The sequence below is a fragment of the Perca flavescens genome, chromosome 8, assembly GCF_004354835.1.
Source record: "Perca flavescens isolate YP-PL-M2 chromosome 8, PFLA_1.0, whole genome shotgun sequence".
Taxonomy (NCBI): Eukaryota; Metazoa; Chordata; class Actinopteri; order Perciformes; family Percidae; genus Perca; species Perca flavescens.
Window position 1 is genome coordinate 4,479,060 of NC_041338.1, and position 17,228 is coordinate 4,496,287.

A 17,228-nucleotide genomic window follows, 5' to 3' on the forward strand; every position below is an offset into this window, starting at 1 on the left:
ACATGCACGCGCGTGAACAGATTGTACTATTTAAAGGTATACTTTGTAAGTGTTTTTTGTGACATTACAAAGTATACCAGTACTCTAGTAGTAAATGCAAGAGCAGTATCTGAAAGTAGTTAGCAGCTAACATATCTGGCATGACCGCAAGATCATCAGTGGCTTAACCTCTAACGCTTAAAGGTAGACTTCACCAATTTTATAGGTCTTGGGGAGTACTACTACATACTGTATGTGGAAAACGTTGTATAAAGCCTTTTGTGGCTACATGGAGTATAATAAATTGCCTCAAGTGACATCACTTGAGTGCCAGTTAGGGTTGAAGACTACAAGCGGTGGGGTTACAAATAACCCCTAATTTCCACCAGGCGTGTTTGCGCTGCATTCTGGGCGCATTCTTGCCCTGCGAGTAATTGCGGCCATTTAAGTCAATGCTTGATAATCCACCAGCCAAGCCACTGCGCGTCCCGGAAGCGTGTGTGAAGCAGCTGTCCACTTTCCGCCAAAGATACGCGCCAGGTCAGCCGGGCAGGAAGTGAATCAGCCGGAATGCAGCACGCACTCAGTGGAGAATCGGAGTAAGTCATCTTACCAGACCTCTGTAGCCCACTCCTCATCTCTGCTTGAAGCTAGCAGCTCGAGGCTACATTAGCAGCTACTAGCGTAAGACACAAATCTCTGACTTATCTGTTGGCAGTTGAGAAGAAGAATGAGTAGAACAAAAAAAGACAATTTATCTGGTTCTCCTGCATTGATTTTGGCCATCGCGAGTTTGACGACGTTATGCTGTAGGAGTCCAATGCTAGCCTGGGTAAACCCTGACAAACTTCCAGCAAATTTGAGATTTGTTCTGCAAGTCTGTCTGGCCAAGAGCCCATTCAAGCCCATTTCCAATTTTTCCAAATTGAGGCACCAACCACAACCGTAGAGGCGGGCTTTACACAGTGACGATAGCGCAGCGATGGCAAGCAGCTTTTTGTTTACATTCAACATGACGGCCGTCAAAGCGCAGCGACCCGTTGATGCCTCCGTCGCTGCTACGTCACCCGGATCGTTGCTCTGATTGGTTGAAGGACTATCCAACTGCGCCCAGAGGCATTTGAGCGGCGTCTGTTGGTGACGCCCCTTTGGAAACGGGCCGTGAATGAACCTTCCCCAGACCCACTCTCAGTTACAACTGAGAAGGGTCTGCTGTCAACCAGGCTAGTCCAATGCTAAATCAGAGCTACAGTTCACATCTGAAGTAAATTTATTTGCAACTAAAGTGTGCCTTGAGTGTGAGTCAGCAAGTCAAGTATCCAGTGCGCTGGGTTGATTTGCACCCCATCCAGCAACTAATACTCTAAACATATTTTTTGTACACAAAAAAAAAAAAAAAAAAAAAAAAAAAGACAAAATGACACCATAGTCGTTCTTTCCCTCCCTGATTTTAATTCAACACTAACATCTGGGTGATGCCATAAATTCAAAAATCTTATTCTCATAACACGCAAAAGCTGGATAAAAACTCCTAACCTGCATCGTATACTTTTTTCATCTCGGTAACATCATTGTAATGTCTGCTCTCCCACACAGTCATTATCAGTTCTTGGCTACAGCAAGTCGAGCTACTTCCCAACATGAGCATAGAAAACAGCAGAAGCAGCTTCCACCCACCCACTGCAAAAGAGTTAAGAGTTAGGTGCTTGAGCCTTTTTGCATTCACACTAAGAGAGAGAATGCATTCCCTATGCTTTTGATGATAAGAGTTATCAAGAAGCATCTGTGGTAAAGTCAAATAATTGACATGTACATTGGCTTTTTAAAGTGGTTTGGTTTGTGACTGTTTATAATTAAAGTCTGCAGTCCTATTATTAACGGTTCCCAAAGCCGAATCTTTTGGTCTCAGCGAGCTACGATATTCAATCTCGAGAGCAATGTTTTTGTTTGTATTCCATCATAGTTTCTGGTAAGCAGTGTGTTCAGGTGGGAAGAGAATAAAAGGCCTCAGATTTGTTTGAGTGAAACAACCTGAAGGACACACTTACACACACACTTACACAAACACACACACACACACACACAGAGAGAGACACTAAATAATAAGCTCCTCTCAAATGACTGTGCTCTTGCAGATGCTATAGTCTATTGCTAACTGCTGTAGCTGAACACTAACAAACCGTTAACACTGTTGCTGAATCAAAAGCTGCACTGTTATCTGATTTAAGATACACGGTTCGACACTGATGTCGCTACTGCCATTGCCAATGGCAACTGCTGCATTACAAGCACCGATACTCCTGCCTTTGTCTTTGCATTATGATGCTACACCATTACAAGCTGAGTACACTGTACAGTGTGTTAGTCATTTGAGCCGAGGAAACTGGTTCCCTCTTCATTCAGTTCCTTTCTCATGGAGAACTCTTTCTGTCCTTGTCCTGACCTAACTTTATTACAGTCTTTGTTCCGATCATGGCATCCTCAGAGATCCTCTTGGTGACCTATATGTCTTAAAGTGCTCATATTACGCTCATTTTCAGGTTCATAATTATATTTAGAGGTTGTACCAGAATAGGTTTACGTGGTTTAATTTTCAAAAAATACCATATTTTTGTTGTACTGCACATTGCTGCAGCTCCTCTTTTCACCCTGTGTGTTGAGCTCTCTGTTTTAGCTACAGAGTGAGGCCTCTCACTTCTGTTCCATCTTTGTTGGGAGTTGCACATGCGCAGTAGCTAGGGAAGCACTGCTAGCTAGTCAGTTGCAGAGTTTGAGGGCGTACCACGCTAGCAGCTAGGCGAGCATTATAACGTGTGTTACAAAGTGACCACGTTTGTCTCTGAAGTAAAGGCTGGACTACAATAGAGCTGTTTGGAGCAGTTTGTGAACAGTGTTTTCTGTTGGAGATGGTAAGTCCCTTTGGGCTTTTTCACTTTGTAAACCTACAACATGCACAAAAAAAGATATATAACACAATAAAGAAAAGGGAAAACTCATAATATGAGCACTTTAAAAGAAATAGTTGGACACATTATTCAGATTATTATTATTTGACAAGATTGGTACCAATCTCAATCAAGACTGCATGGTAAATATGTAGCTACAGCCAGGAGATGGTTAGCCTAGCTTAGCATAAAGACTAAGAAACAGGGGGAAACAGCTAGCCTGGCTCTGTCCAGAGGTGACAAAATCCATCTACTGCACCAAGGTGTGGATTTACTGGGTTATGTGCTGGACTACTTTTTGGCCAGGAGCTTGACTTCTTTGTCCTTTACATTTGTTTTTTGTACGTATAAAAAAAAAAAAAAAAAAAAAGATTTGTTGATTATTGAGCTTTTAAGTTGCTGGTATTGGATCATTTTGATTTGGATGGATCCAAGCTGTTCCCCCCTGCTTCCAGTCGTTATGCTAAGCTAACCATCACATGTCTGTAGCTTCGTATATAATACACAGACGTCAGAGTGGTATCCATCTTCTCATCCAACCCTTAGCAAGAACACAAATAAGTGTATTTCACAAAAATCACATCACATCAGTGAGTTAAGCAATCATCTATCTATGGCTATCTATGCAATCTTCCCATTATGTGGTGATTTCTGTCAAAGCAGGAAAGTTGCTGTAAACTGGACCTATCACAACCAATTCGGTAGAAATGTACACTGTAATACACATATATGACCATGAAAATGTTTCTGTGTGTGTATGTTTTACAAAATAAGTAGGCTGTGTGTGAGCATAGTGATATACTGCAGGTGTCTGAGTCTGCCTGCACTGTATGTGAGCCACACTAGGCCATGCCGAGTATCATAAATCACAGGATAGAGCCATGTTAATTTAAGCCTGTGTCCTCGGTTGGTAGGAACACTGAAGCTGTATTGAATGAGCATGTTCTTGTCCTGGCAAGGTACAACTTCACCTGGAAATCGGAAGTATTAACAAATACTGAAACTATTTGCAATAACTCTTTCTACTTGTTCTAAAAATAAATCAAACCCAGGCATATATTGTTGTGTCTGTATGTCTTCTCTTACAAAACAGGTACATTTTAATACACAATGTATACGAAATTCTAAAATCTGATTTTAAAAACACAATTTGCACACTGACAAATTGTTTAAATGCTTTCAGGGTTTTGACTTTTTATCAGTTTGGGCTGTGATTAGGGATGTTAATGATTAACCGGTTACCGACCAAAGTTAAAAATTGATGCGGTGGCAACGGGCTCGGACATACATATACATGTAGTCTTGTACTGGTCGTGCAAGCGGTTGGGAAAGTGGATGCATGTGTCCACGACAATGCACGCAGCATTGTGGCTTTGCGACATTCAGCTGTCCGCAAACACTTAATGCGGAAAGTATGTCAGAGCCTCCCGAAATGTCCCTGACGACTGGGACTTAGTTGCCTGCTTGTCGGTTAATGATCAGTTAACGAGGGTCGGCTGCCGGTCAGGAAAAAAAACATCTAAATTAGTATCCCTACCTCTGATTAAATAGTGGACATTTAATATCAGCAGTGTCCACTCATTTGTGTTTAATTGAATCCCCACTGAGAGAAAAAACTGGTGGTCAAATACTCATAGTGCCATGTGTACACATGGCTGAAAAGGACACTCCTTTCTCCTCTGGCTCCATTAGAAATAATTATCTCCCATTGATCTTTCAAACCCTCTGTGGAGCACTTACATGAGCTTGTACTGTCTCAGCCTGTCTGTCAACAGTCAGTGTGTGTGTGTGTGTGTGTGTGTTGAGGATGTGTGTGACCTGCACATCCCAGGTCTGTGCAGTACACTGTCTGACTTGTGACCGGCTGTTACAGTTCCTGCAATTCTGTAGGTGACTTGTCGCAGCACAGCAGCAGAGCGTGTCTCCTAGTGGGACTCAAGGAAAGGCAGAAAAGCCCTCTTTGAGCAGGTCAACCACACAGAGCCCTGTAATGGTGAATGCACTGATAACCGGCCACCCTGTGTGCTTCCACTGCTGCGTAAAAACCCAAGCCGTCAGTATGGGGGCCACCAAAGCGGAAAATTGTGTCCACAAAAGCGTGCAAGGTGGGGAACGGATGTGACAGTGAAGACATGCAATCCTAATGAAAATCAAATACAGTCAGCTCGCTCCCTGGAGAATCTCTGCGGCAGGAAGCCTATAGCACAGCTGGAACACCCCTATAGCTGATAAGAGAGGTGGAGTTCAGATAATGACAGGGGCCGTTGCCAACTCTATAATATGGGTGCAAATCCCTGTTGTCAGGTGAAAACATCGTATCGTCGTTGTAATTGGAAAAACTCTCACTTTTGATGACAACCATTCACTTCTTTTGAGTCGTTTGAATTCATCACAGCATGCGCGTGAGTTGGCCGATGTGACGTCTCTATGGAAATCACAGCACTCACCTTGCCAGGCCTTAGCCAAAGCCACAGACTCATCTTTCCTTTCAGTACTGCTGCCTCAGCCTTCCCATGAGTTTCACAGCACAACCAACTTCACCAAAAGCCCTTAAGTGTACTTGCAAATGGCTATCCAAGCACTTATCAAAATGGATCGCGAGCTTCGTGCCCTAAACTCTATGTCTTAATTACTTCAGGTCTGCGGGACAAATTCCTGCACGGATCACCCAGTGCAGGAACTCAATGAGGCGTTCCCAGTCTTTTTGGGAAAGTCTCTTGAGAACAAAGTGTACACAAATAGTAGGCACAAATGAGTATGGATACAAATGAACATTAGAAGCTAATGGGCAGCTTATGCACCCCATGGTAGTTATGGTGATAGGCCGGGTTACTCGTACGTACGATGCTGTCACTGCGAATTGGATTATTGAAAGAAAATACAAGAGATTTCTGTCAGATCTCAAAACCCGTCACATCTTTCTCTCAAGCCACAACAATGTTGCCTTTCCTACACAAATAGCCTATAGCCTCTTAATGACTAACCCTCTACTCAAGCAGGCCTTTTGTCTTTGGCATCCGAGCGACGGGAATAAGTAGCTTTGTAAGTGACAATCCTTTCGTTTCGTACAAAGAAAGCTCTTTGTTGATGCACACGTGAAACCGGAATGCATTGAAAGTGTGAAATATAGCAGCCCTGTAACGTTCACTGGCCTAAATATTGCATAAAAGTAAGATAAAGGAGGATCATCAAGACACCGCTCAAAAGAGAGTTCCAACAGCATCACAATAGAGTAAAACCATCTGAACTGCCATGGGCGATGGCACTACCAATCCAATGGCATCCCCATTGATTTGGCTTTTTTTCCCTGCTTAATTCTTTTTTTCCCCTATCATTTAATTCCTTTGTAAGCTCAAAGCCTTGGACCTGCCCGCATTAATATGGGATAAAACTAGAGGACAATATTAACTGTGTCAAAAGGAATTCAACTGAAGTGGCAGCCCTCTCTGTCAGTGGCAGGCAAAAGTTGGCTCGCTCTCATTCCCCCACATGCTGACATCAAAAGCAATAAGTGGGAAGAGCTATTCTAATTGCCTTGAAGCGACCTGCCTGCGTAGGCACCAACATAGTGCTTTGTGTGCTCGCTTCAAATGAGTCCTCTAATTCCTGTCCGTTTCTTGACAGTCAAGATCAGCAGATTAAATGGCCACTGTACCTCTACAAAGCACCTTTGCTAAAAAGAAAAAAAAAAAAAAAACTCTTACCAGGGTCCATGAACAAACACGCGTACATACCTACACATACACACGCACACGTAGCTTAAACACTTTGTGGATCTGAGGGGCAATTATCCTCGACAACCCTTCAAATAATATCTGGCATTTTGTCGCCACCTAGGCAGCAGGGGTGGTACTGCGCATATAAGGGCAGGCAAAAAGACTGATTTTCTTTCTTACAGGTAAAATATGTCTCCCGTCTGATGACTGCTGCAACACTGAAGCTGCGGTAACGTAAGATGGGAGCTAACAGACGGGGGGATAAGGGCAGACATTTGATTAAACTATTACTGGAAAGAGGATAAAAAGGACTAGAGACACATTGAGGAGAGGACCAGGAGAGCTGCAGAAGGTGAAGTGAGCTGATGAAAAGGAAAATGGGTAAAAGCGAGTAAGCAGGAGTGATTTCTTGTAAAAGTCAAGGAGACCTTCTCAGCTATCAGTTCCTTTTAACAGCAGAGAGGGATTTGATTACTTCAAAGACACTCGCTGTACACGGAGTGAAGCGAAAAACCCCAGAGTCATGTTGGGAGAGAATGAAAAAGTAGGGTTGATGCTTTCAAACAGTCACATCATATGCTCAAAGAGTAGACCGGCACATCATAGAAACGCTTTCCTCCGGAGCGTAACAACCAATGTTAAAGTCAAGGTGATGATACATTTTGTATGATTATCCAGGTTTAAGACCGTATGTAGCAGTCTTAGCTGCCTTGATATCTGCAACAAAGGTGAAGCCTTGTTTATCTTCACCAACAGCACAGTATTTGATGGGTTTCTCTTTAGATCGGTTCTGCGTCAACTGGAACATGGCACGTTCAAAACAAGAGTCAACATGCAATAATTATGGGGAGGAATTTAACAATCACAGCAGATTAGGAAGTGAAAAATGAGAAGGTTTATAAAGTGCATCGGTCAGCAGAAATACTGTGTGTGTGTGTGTGTGTGTGTGTGTGTGTGTGTGTGTGTGTGTGTGTGTGTGTGTGTGTGTCTGCATAAAGAATGCAGCCCAAACAGCATTCATGATTAATCAGCATGATGCAAGTCTCTGCCATCAACTAATCTCCTATTCGGTTAGCTATCTTGTCTGTTGTAGCACATGGCATATAAACACAAATATGCATACGCGTACAGTGCACTGCAATGCACATGCAACACCTGAATCAAAACCTATCACGATCTCAACAGACATTGGATATAACAAGCATCATAAAGCTTCGATTTATTTCAGGGCTTATTTGCCGAATTGCATGAGACTGTACGGGCCTACCTATTTCTTTTTATTTTATTTTTCCAGTGTACAGTTTTAACAATTTGCCTAATAGATATGGCTGTCTTCTCAATTGTACAGTGTATTGTTTGACTACGTAAACAGATTATATGCATGTATAATCTTATATTCCTGCATCAAAGGTTTGCAGTGGTAAATTAAGTTACCACTGCAAGGAAAAACTCCATATTAGCATGTCGGAGGTAGACTAATCCACAGGGGATTGTGCAAGGTAAGCATACACCAGGCCTCGCATCACATACTTTTGGTAAAAATGAACACTCAGAAATTTCTAGACCTCATTGAACTCTAAAGTTGCCACCCTGAAACAATATCTGCATTGAGGATCTCCGAGAGAGCAAGAAAAACCCCTACTAGTGCTTTTTTTAGGCGTTCATCTAAATCTGTGTGTAAAGCCTAATTGGGGCTAGGTCGTGTTGAAAGCTAGCGGTGTTGTTTCCCCCTGAGGTACTTATTACAGCACAGTGGATAACTGTTAGCATTTGGAATTTTCCTCCCCAATGCTCCATTTAGTTTGAAAAGAGCAAGTAAATATGAGGGAAGAAAAAAAACAACAAAAGGCCAATTTCTTCTGCTCCATTCTCCGGAATAAGAAGATGCAGATCAAAACACCAAGGCTTTGATTTATATATATATTACAGGATACCTTTCACCTATCAATTTGGCTGCCTTGTGGCTATAGCACCCGTCCATGTGCTGAAACACAGCTAGGCAGCAACTCACCTTCCAATACACTCATGAAAAAATCAAGTGCAGCTGGCAGAAATCTCCATCACTCCCTTTTGACCCTGTGGCTACAATTAACAATGCAGTCAGTGATGAAAAGCTAGCTATTCACTGACCTATGCTAAGTGGCTCTTTTTTTTTTTTGCCACGACAGAATGGGCTGCAACGCTTCTATTACCTTAACCGAATAGAAGTGCATCATACCCACAATGGAGCACTACTCACTGAAACGCTAATGCAATGTACAATATCATCGCCTGCTACTATCATCAGCGAAAGTACTCGTGTGGAAGAAATGGGACCCGCAGTACCAGCCCCTTTCACATGAATACTCCCACTGTGCTGCTGGCGGCTTCACACACTCCGTGGCAATGGAGGAGTCATCGCAATCACGCTGAAAAAAGAAACTTGTGCCTCCTGCCAAACGTAGGCTTGAACGTGTGTGTGTGTGTGTGTGTGTGTGTGTCAGAAATACAGAGGGGAGGACATATCTGGATGTTTGCGAGTGTGGCGATGAGACAGACAAACAGAGTGGGTGAATAGTTACAGAGAGTGTTTTTCAGAGTGCATGGCGGAGGAGGACGCACGGGCAGAGAGACGGAGAGAAAGTTGAGAGACGAATGGCATGAACCGCGTCTCTCTTCCTCACAAACTTGAGATGCTGTATGTTGGGAGCTTTTTTCGGGGGATACACAGTTGCTTTTCTTTCAGCTGCTATCTCTAGCTGGGGATCTACAGTATATGGCTCTTTGTCTGTCTGTCACCTATTGTATCTGTGTGCTTGTTCGTCTGCCTGTCTGACCACAAAATTGACAAGAGGAGAACAAAGTGAGATAAAAGCGTGATCAACTGGAGGGACAGCATCGCATTGTACTGCTGTGTCCTTCACACATGGCTGCTGAAGCCTTGTGTGTATGTGTGTGGGTTTGTTTAACTATATATGTGGGGTCCCATAACCGGGAGTCCAGTATACATGTGGGGTCCCGACAGCTTTGTGGGGCCAAAATGCTGGACCCCACAAGTTTAAAGGCCTTTTTGAGAGTTAAGACTTGGTTTTAGGATTAGGGATAGAATTAGGTTATGGTTAGGGTGATGGTAAGGGTTAAGGTTAGGCATTTAGTTGTGATCGTTCAGGTTAGAGTAAGGGGCTAGGGAATGCATTATGTCAATGACATGTCCCCACAAAGATAGTGCCACAATCCTGTGTGTGTGTGTGTGTGTGTGTGTGTGTCTCTTCTCTGCTTTCTCTACCCACTAAAACTCATCAGTACTCACAAATAAGCCATTAATCCACTTCTTTTTTCATTTATTATTTTTTTTAACTTGGCACATTTCACGATTACACCACGTAACGTCCACTGGCGTTTCGCATAATTAGGCCACTTATATCAAATACAGGCAGATTCTAATGGAGCGCTAAAGGGACATATTTACTTTAATTGCTACTCTCACTATCTCCATCCCTCATCCTCCCCCGCTTCATCCTCCTCTCATCCACTACCTTCTTCAGGAGAGTGTGGGTGGCAATGTTAAGGCAGATAAGATTGAAGAGAACCATGTTTCCCTCAAAGGTCACACCCCCCCGATGGCAGAGTTAAGATAGCGTTTGACCTTATAGCCCATTACAGCGCAGCACTGCTCGACCACAGTCACAGAGGAACACACCGATAAATATGAAAACTCTGTTTCTCTCCCATTAGAAGAAAAGAAATCTGGCACAGGTATGCACATGTTCTTAAACACACATGCACATTTTTAATCAGGATTTTATGTTGATAAGGCAGCTTACCCTTACTGCACATATCATGACTACTAGTATGTGTTGTACAACCGACTAGTGGCAATCTCTGCATGCAACATGATGCAGAGTGATGCACATGTCTGTGTACTTTATATGTGTGTGTGTGTGTGTGTGTGTGTGTGTGTGTGTGTGTGTGTGTGTGTGTGTGTGTATATGCACTATGTTGTGTTGAATTCTTTAAAGAACCGATATTGTTTGTTTGTCCAAGAAAAAATTTCCTTCGGGATAATTAAATCTATCTTATCTTACCCCATGTGTATGTGTGTTTGTCTGACTGCAACAACAAAAAAACTCCAAAGAGCACTGTAGCACCACACACTGTGGTTGGCTTTGCTTTCACACAGGAATCAGCATAGATAAGTAGAATGTAAGAGAGACAGAAACCTCAAAGCCCCAAAGTAGAAAGCCTATTTGCCAGTCGATTGTTAGAACCACTGTAACACCAGGGTACATTTAGACAGAAAAAGTCTGGATTGGTATTGGGCTGCTTTCACTTGAGCCATTTCATGCTCTTTTTAGTCTGAGTGTTTGTGTAGTCTCGGTAGGCTGTTAAATTACGGAGCGCAAGGAAGGGTGAGGAAGATACAATGTGCAGAAGAAAGAAGAAAAGATGGAAAGAAATCATCCTGCCATAATGACTGGCATTCCTCATTAGTGTCATCGTTAGCCTTTGTAGCTTGTCATGCTGTTGCCCCGTAATCAGACTCCATTGTAAAAAGCCCATTACCGAAACAGCACTCTATAACAGAGGGATGGCAGGTGTGAAAGGAAGATTCCCACACAGTAACCTTCTTGGGAGAAACAAGGGGTCAGCTGAAGGTGGGCTTTGTAACCAGCGATAGACATGACATGGCTCCATCTGTACGCTTCATAAAGACGAAGCACCGAAAGTGCAGGTGGTACATATACTACACTCATGGGCGTCAGAGCCATTACATGAGGGGGAAAGACCCACCCACTTTTAAAAATGATTAGTTGAGATGCCCCCACTTTTAGCATGTTTTTGATCTTTAACAGGGGGTCCTCAGAGTTAGTGCAGGGGAGCCGCCAAATTATGTAAAAAAAAAAATCTTTTTGAAGTTTTTTCGTTCAAAAATGTAAATGTCTGAAAATATACATTAATATGAGTCGAACATATTAATAGCAAAGATTAATTGGCCTATTTGTGAAAACAATTATTTACATATTGAAGAGAAGCTTACTATAGGAAAGGTAGCCACCGTGATAGCAGTTAAGATTAAAGGGATACGCCAGCGTTTGTTGAAATAGGGCGTATCACGGTCTCCCCTGGCTGTAGATAGGTGGGCCAATGCATTTTTTGTGCATGCATCGTTTTAGTCCAGTGCAACACCGGCAGCACCGCTGCTAGTTAGCTTAGCGTAGTGACTGAAAGCCTATGTTGCCGGTTAGCATGTTGTGCGTAAAGGTGAGCCAATAAAAGACAAAAAAACAACAACCTAATTACTTGCACTGAAACAAAAAATGCGTTGGCCCACCTATCTACAACATGAGTAGACCATGATAAGCACTATTTCAACAAACGGTGGCGTATTCCTTTAAGGATTCACTGTGCCTTCCGCTAAAACATGATCCATCCATTCAGCCCAGTTTAATATGCAACTCAATTGTATACAATATATCAGTAGGGGGTCCCTACTCGGTCTCTCTTTTAGCTAAGGGGTCCTAAATGGCCTAAAAGACGTTGAAGACCCCTGGTCTAAAACACATCAAGACCATTGGTCTTTCCACTAGGTGCATCAAATCCATTGCCCTTGCTTAATGAATGAATCACATATCACATTTTTACTGCTGCCTTGCACACAGGCAGATTCTCACACAAGTGAACACACATATAGGCTACATGTGAGCAACAAAGGTGCCATGGTTTGAGAGGCCGCCCCACTCTAACTCGCAACTCGTTATGAATACCGAAGCTTGGTCAGTCAGTAGCATCTGTATGGGAAACACCGGGGATAGCAGCAGCTCGACTGCGATGCTGTAAGATGACGTGGTGTGAAGGGCGACAACGGTAGCGAGTAGTATGAAAGACCGAAAGTCCGCGTAGGGAGGTCGGTTAAGTTTTTCCTGGGTCAGGAGACTGGAGTTCGTGTCCCGTTTTTTGTCCCGCTGGTCACTGAAACGTACAACCCCACCCATGATCTTTTCCTAACCCTGATTGGTTTTTACCCTGCATATTGAAAAATGACGCAAAGGGTCCCGACCAAGAGCATTAAAAAATGACGCCAAAGCAGTGCATCAAATATCGCAGCAGATAAGATAAGCCTGCTGGGTAAGACTGCGTTGGAGAGAAGGTGGAAGGTGGACTACTGCACGCAATGTTACTGTAAGTTATTAGTAAATTATTCGGAATGCTGCTTTGTCACTTTTCGACCCGCCCAAACCCGGGATATATTCTAATAAGCCGAACCCACAGCAGTGTTATGTGTGTTAAAATGTGCGTGTAACAAAGCCACCAAGATAACTGACTAACAACATAATCTTTGAGACGTCGGACTTAGGTCCTGGTGATTCTTTAGTAGTAGAAGAAATGATCGAAAGAGATCTTCACGTTTAAATAATGTGTTTTTCAATCATAAAAGATGGATCTGAATTTAGTCCTCAAATCAATTTCTGCACTTTTAGCTTTTTTAATATCTTAAAATATGTGATCTGGGGCCATGCAAACACTACCTCTGGGTGGTGAAAAATTACAAAATGGACCCATTATTTTTTTTCAAGTTGGTATAGCCAGATAAAAGTATCCAACCACCTGTTAAACTGTGTCAGAATACAGAAAATTACATCTAGTTCTACTCTGTTAAAATACTTCTAGGGTAGGACCCCCAGAGCCTGCGGTGAGATTGTCCCACCCACATGTGAAGTGCTTCCCTCACCTATGTATACACTGCACACCCACATAATCCCTGTATGACTGAACAATAAACCTATTGGTATATAGAAATAGAAATGGCTCAACCTAGAAATGATAGATCAAAAGAGCGAGAGACCTTTATTGAATGTGTGTGGGTTCATATCTCACACCTGTTGCTGCTCTCCTTAAATAATAAATGATGCCAACTTGCCACGCATGGCAGTGTCCTCTCTTTTTGATAATTCCAGATCAATAAAGTGCCTTGAGGACCGAGTGAGGGTGAGAAAGAAGAGAGGGGGGGAGTCAGAGAGGATAACATAATGAAGTGTGGGTGCGTGTCAAGCATGTCCGGGCGTGTGTGCGCTTGTGTATGTGTCACCACCAAAGTCGGCCCTTTTTTATAAGTAGCAGAACACCATGGAAACGCTCCATCTTGACTTGAAACATTTTTTTTTTTCTCCCCGGAGACCATGACCTCCCTCCCTCTCCCACTCCCTCTCCCTCTCTAGCTAGCTGTCTCTTTCCGTGTCTGCAGTGGCTTGAACAGGAACTTTAACAGTCCATTGGTCACCGCGCCCATAAACGTCCACGACAGCAAATCTTCCCCGCAGACACGCCCAGGTGCCAGCCCAGAATTTAAACTGTCATCCACCGGTGAGGGAGCCAGAGATAGGGACGAGGTAACACGGAGAGAGAGAGAGAGAGAGAGAGAGAGAGAGAGAGAGAGAGAGAGAGAGGTTAGAACATGGCGATGAGCATTTTGAGTGGAATAAATGGGCGATTAAAGGTTGGTAAATCACATTAATTAAGGTAAAAGACGAGTTTCACGGGGTGGGAAGACGTGAAATAGAGCGAAAGCTGAAGGGGGGGAGAGAAACAAATATACAACACAAACAAAGAGGAAAAGGAGAGAAAACGGGGGAGAAATCCCTGCACCCGCAGCTCCCAGCTGTGCTGTGCTTATTCTGAATCATTGCTCCACACGGAGAGACTGCTTAACGTTTCATTTGGAAAACAGGGATTTATATCCAAGGAGCGGGCTGCTACTGGCATGCGTGCCCATATGTGTGTGTGTGTGTGAGAGAAAGTGTGAGTGAGGGAGTGGTGGGAGGAAGGCAGGAGTGTATGGCAGCTTCTTGTGAAGAGGAACTTGGCTCCCTACCTGAGCATCTATAAATAAGAGTAACCTGGTTTGATCACCACACGAGATTGGACGTTGCAGTGATTCTGAGAGGGAAGAAGGCACTTCCACTTCCAGGTGGAATAAGTGTGTGTTTGCATGTTGCATACGCGTGTGTCATTGGTGTGTGTGTGTGTGTGCGTTTCTGAACAAGCTGGACAGCTGAGCGTTGGATCACTGGAGGGGAAAACATACGAAAAACGTTTTCAGTGGTTTGCATTCATGTGCTTTATTCACTTTATGGATCCATTTACCAGCCAGAGGATAGAGATCCCCCCCAACCCCCCCCCCCTCCATGGAGCTGGGTCAGCCTGTAAATCTGCCCGCCAGAAGTACAGGCCAAAGGACAGCCAGCACCATACATCTCACCTGCTACCAGATATGTGTGGGAGTGAGTGTGTGTCTTTGGCTGAACTTCCAAGTGGAAATACAGAATCCCTATTACCAGTCTCTTCGGTTAGTCTCCTCAGCGTGTGCCCAGGTGCCAGCCCAGAATTTGTGTGTGCATCTGTGTTCAACAGGGTGCAGGTCCTAATCAATAAAACAGAGTTAAATAATTTCTTTGTCTGTGCTGTTACCCTGAATCATAATCGCCTCAGATCAGAAGATCGAACTACAACGTGGAGCCGATTGGCTTATCCAATTAAAAATGAATAATACACAGCAGAAAATGTGCACTAAGCTCACACGGGTCAAACAGGAAATGGCAAATGAGCTGTGCTGTCTGCTGTCTTTCAAAACACCCTGAGGAGAGAGAGAGAGAGAGAGAGAGAGAGAGAGAGAGAGAGAGAGAGAGAGAGAAAGGATAAGAGAGGAGAGAGAAGCAGCACAACACCACCCAGTTTCCCGAATGAGCTGTTTGCCTGCATGCCACGCTTCGGGTTTAGGAATACTCTCACAGCTTGGTTATTTTAAAATGACCTGCTACTTTGCAGTGTGCCAGGAGAGGTGCTACTGTCATTAGAGTAAGTACACAGCGATGACTGCAATGGTTATTCGGCACCGATATTCATCTAAGGAATATGTGCTTTTTTTCTGTCAGAATAAGGAGATCAGAGGTCAAGGAAGCTGGAGAGGAGCAATCACTGCAGCTGCATTCATCTCTGCTCAAGGGGGGGGGCACTTCAGCAGAGCAGAAGACACTCAATCCAGAAAGTGGACACAGGTGTTATAAGAGACGCCTAGAGGTGCCTTTAGGTGCAGTGTCCTTCTCCGTTAAAATGGTCGTCTTAAGACTTGACTGGCAGACACAGCTGTTCCACCTCTCTCTTTCTTTCTCTCTCTCTCTTTCCATATTAAAGTGTGATCAAACGGGCGAGTGCCTCTATCACAGTGGGAATTAAGGCTTTATTAAATATCCCGGGAGAATCCGCGTCTACCGAGAGCAGTAGACTGAGTGAAGCACCCGGAGAGACGTCACAAATAACACAGCCAAGTTAGTTCTCTGCCTCTCTCTCTTCTCCTGCTCTTCCTCCTCCTCTCCCCTTCTCTCCTCCATCCTCCTGTTTGCTTCCCACACACACACACACACACACACAAGCCCAAAGAAATGCTCAAGTTGGTGGCTGAGCGGAATATAGATGCGACTGGAGACAAGAGTCGGAGCAGTGATTTGCACATAGACATACGATACACCGCTCTCTCTCTCTCTCTCTCCCCCCTCTCATCCATCCTCTAACCCCCCCCAAATTCTCTCTCATTGCCCTTTTCTTCTCGACAAAAATATCCTATTAAAGGCATTCCTAAAGTGCGCGACCGCTGCTGCAGATCCCCTGCCAGACCCCCGACACCCCCCACATGCGCACAGTAGATCGAGGCGCTGAACGGGGTAAAAAAAAAAAAAAAAACTTGCTCTGGCACGGCACGGACGGATCTGGCAGCGCATGCAGGTGATTATGTTGGCTGTGCAGACTCGGGACAAACTTGACAAGCTATTCGCGCAAAGAACACAAGAGTAGCCCGAGCGAGACCGCACACGCACACGCACACAAACACACACACACACACACACACACACACACACACACACACACACACACACACACAAAAAGAGCTGTCCACCTCAGTCAAATTGCCCCCCTCCAAATCCAACACACTCACTCATCTCTCGTGCTCCCGTCTTACCTGGGGGATGAGGAAAGCCAAGAGTATGCGGACTCCAATCTCCATGGTCGGTTTAATTTCTCGCGGTGTGGAAAAGAGAAACAGATTCAAGACAGGGTGATGTAGACTGGGTCAGCTCTGCTCATAATTCCACTGTCCAAGCGCCGGGAGAGAGAGAGACAGAGAGAGAGAGAGACACACACAGAGAGAGAGAGAGAGAGAGAGAGATAGAGAGGGGGAAAGCCTTTCGCTGCGAGCCGCCAGCTGCCAACTTCCCCCAAATACAACTGCAGTGTGATCAGCAAAGCATTGGATAGTGAAGCCGAGACCACAACCAATAGATTTATGAGGAGGGGGGGGCAGAGGAGGTGAGACGGGGTGGGGGGGTGGTTGTCTCTATTTGTGGAGGGACAGCGTCAATCATTCTGTTGGAAATTAAGACAGCCAATGTATTTATTTCGGAGTTTTGAATGGTCTGCAGGTGCAGCAGCAGGTTTCGATGAGTGACATGACATCACACGTGCTTGACCCCCCCGCCAAAAAAAAAAAAAAAAAAAAAAAGACAGCTTTATATTATTCCGGCATCTATTAGTCCCCCCCCACTGATTTACGGCTCCT

At 44.2% G+C, this 17,228-nt stretch overlaps 1 protein-coding gene across 2 annotated transcripts in view; it reads right to left on the minus strand.

The window, feature by feature from the left end:
* Nucleotides 1-16,880, minus strand: part of cdh13 (cadherin 13, H-cadherin (heart)) — a 402,025-nt gene extending 385,145 nt beyond the window's left edge. For both annotated transcript variants that reach the window (XR_003693189.1, XM_028585823.1), the window contains exon 1: nt 16,632-16,880. Coding sequence is in view for 1 of the 2 variants with exons in the window: in XM_028585823.1 (XP_028441624.1) it covers nt 16,632-16,676 (45 nt within the window). In the remaining variant the exon portion in view is untranslated. The remainder of the gene's footprint in view (nt 1-16,631) is intronic.
* Between the last annotated feature and the right edge of the window lie 348 nt (nt 16,881-17,228).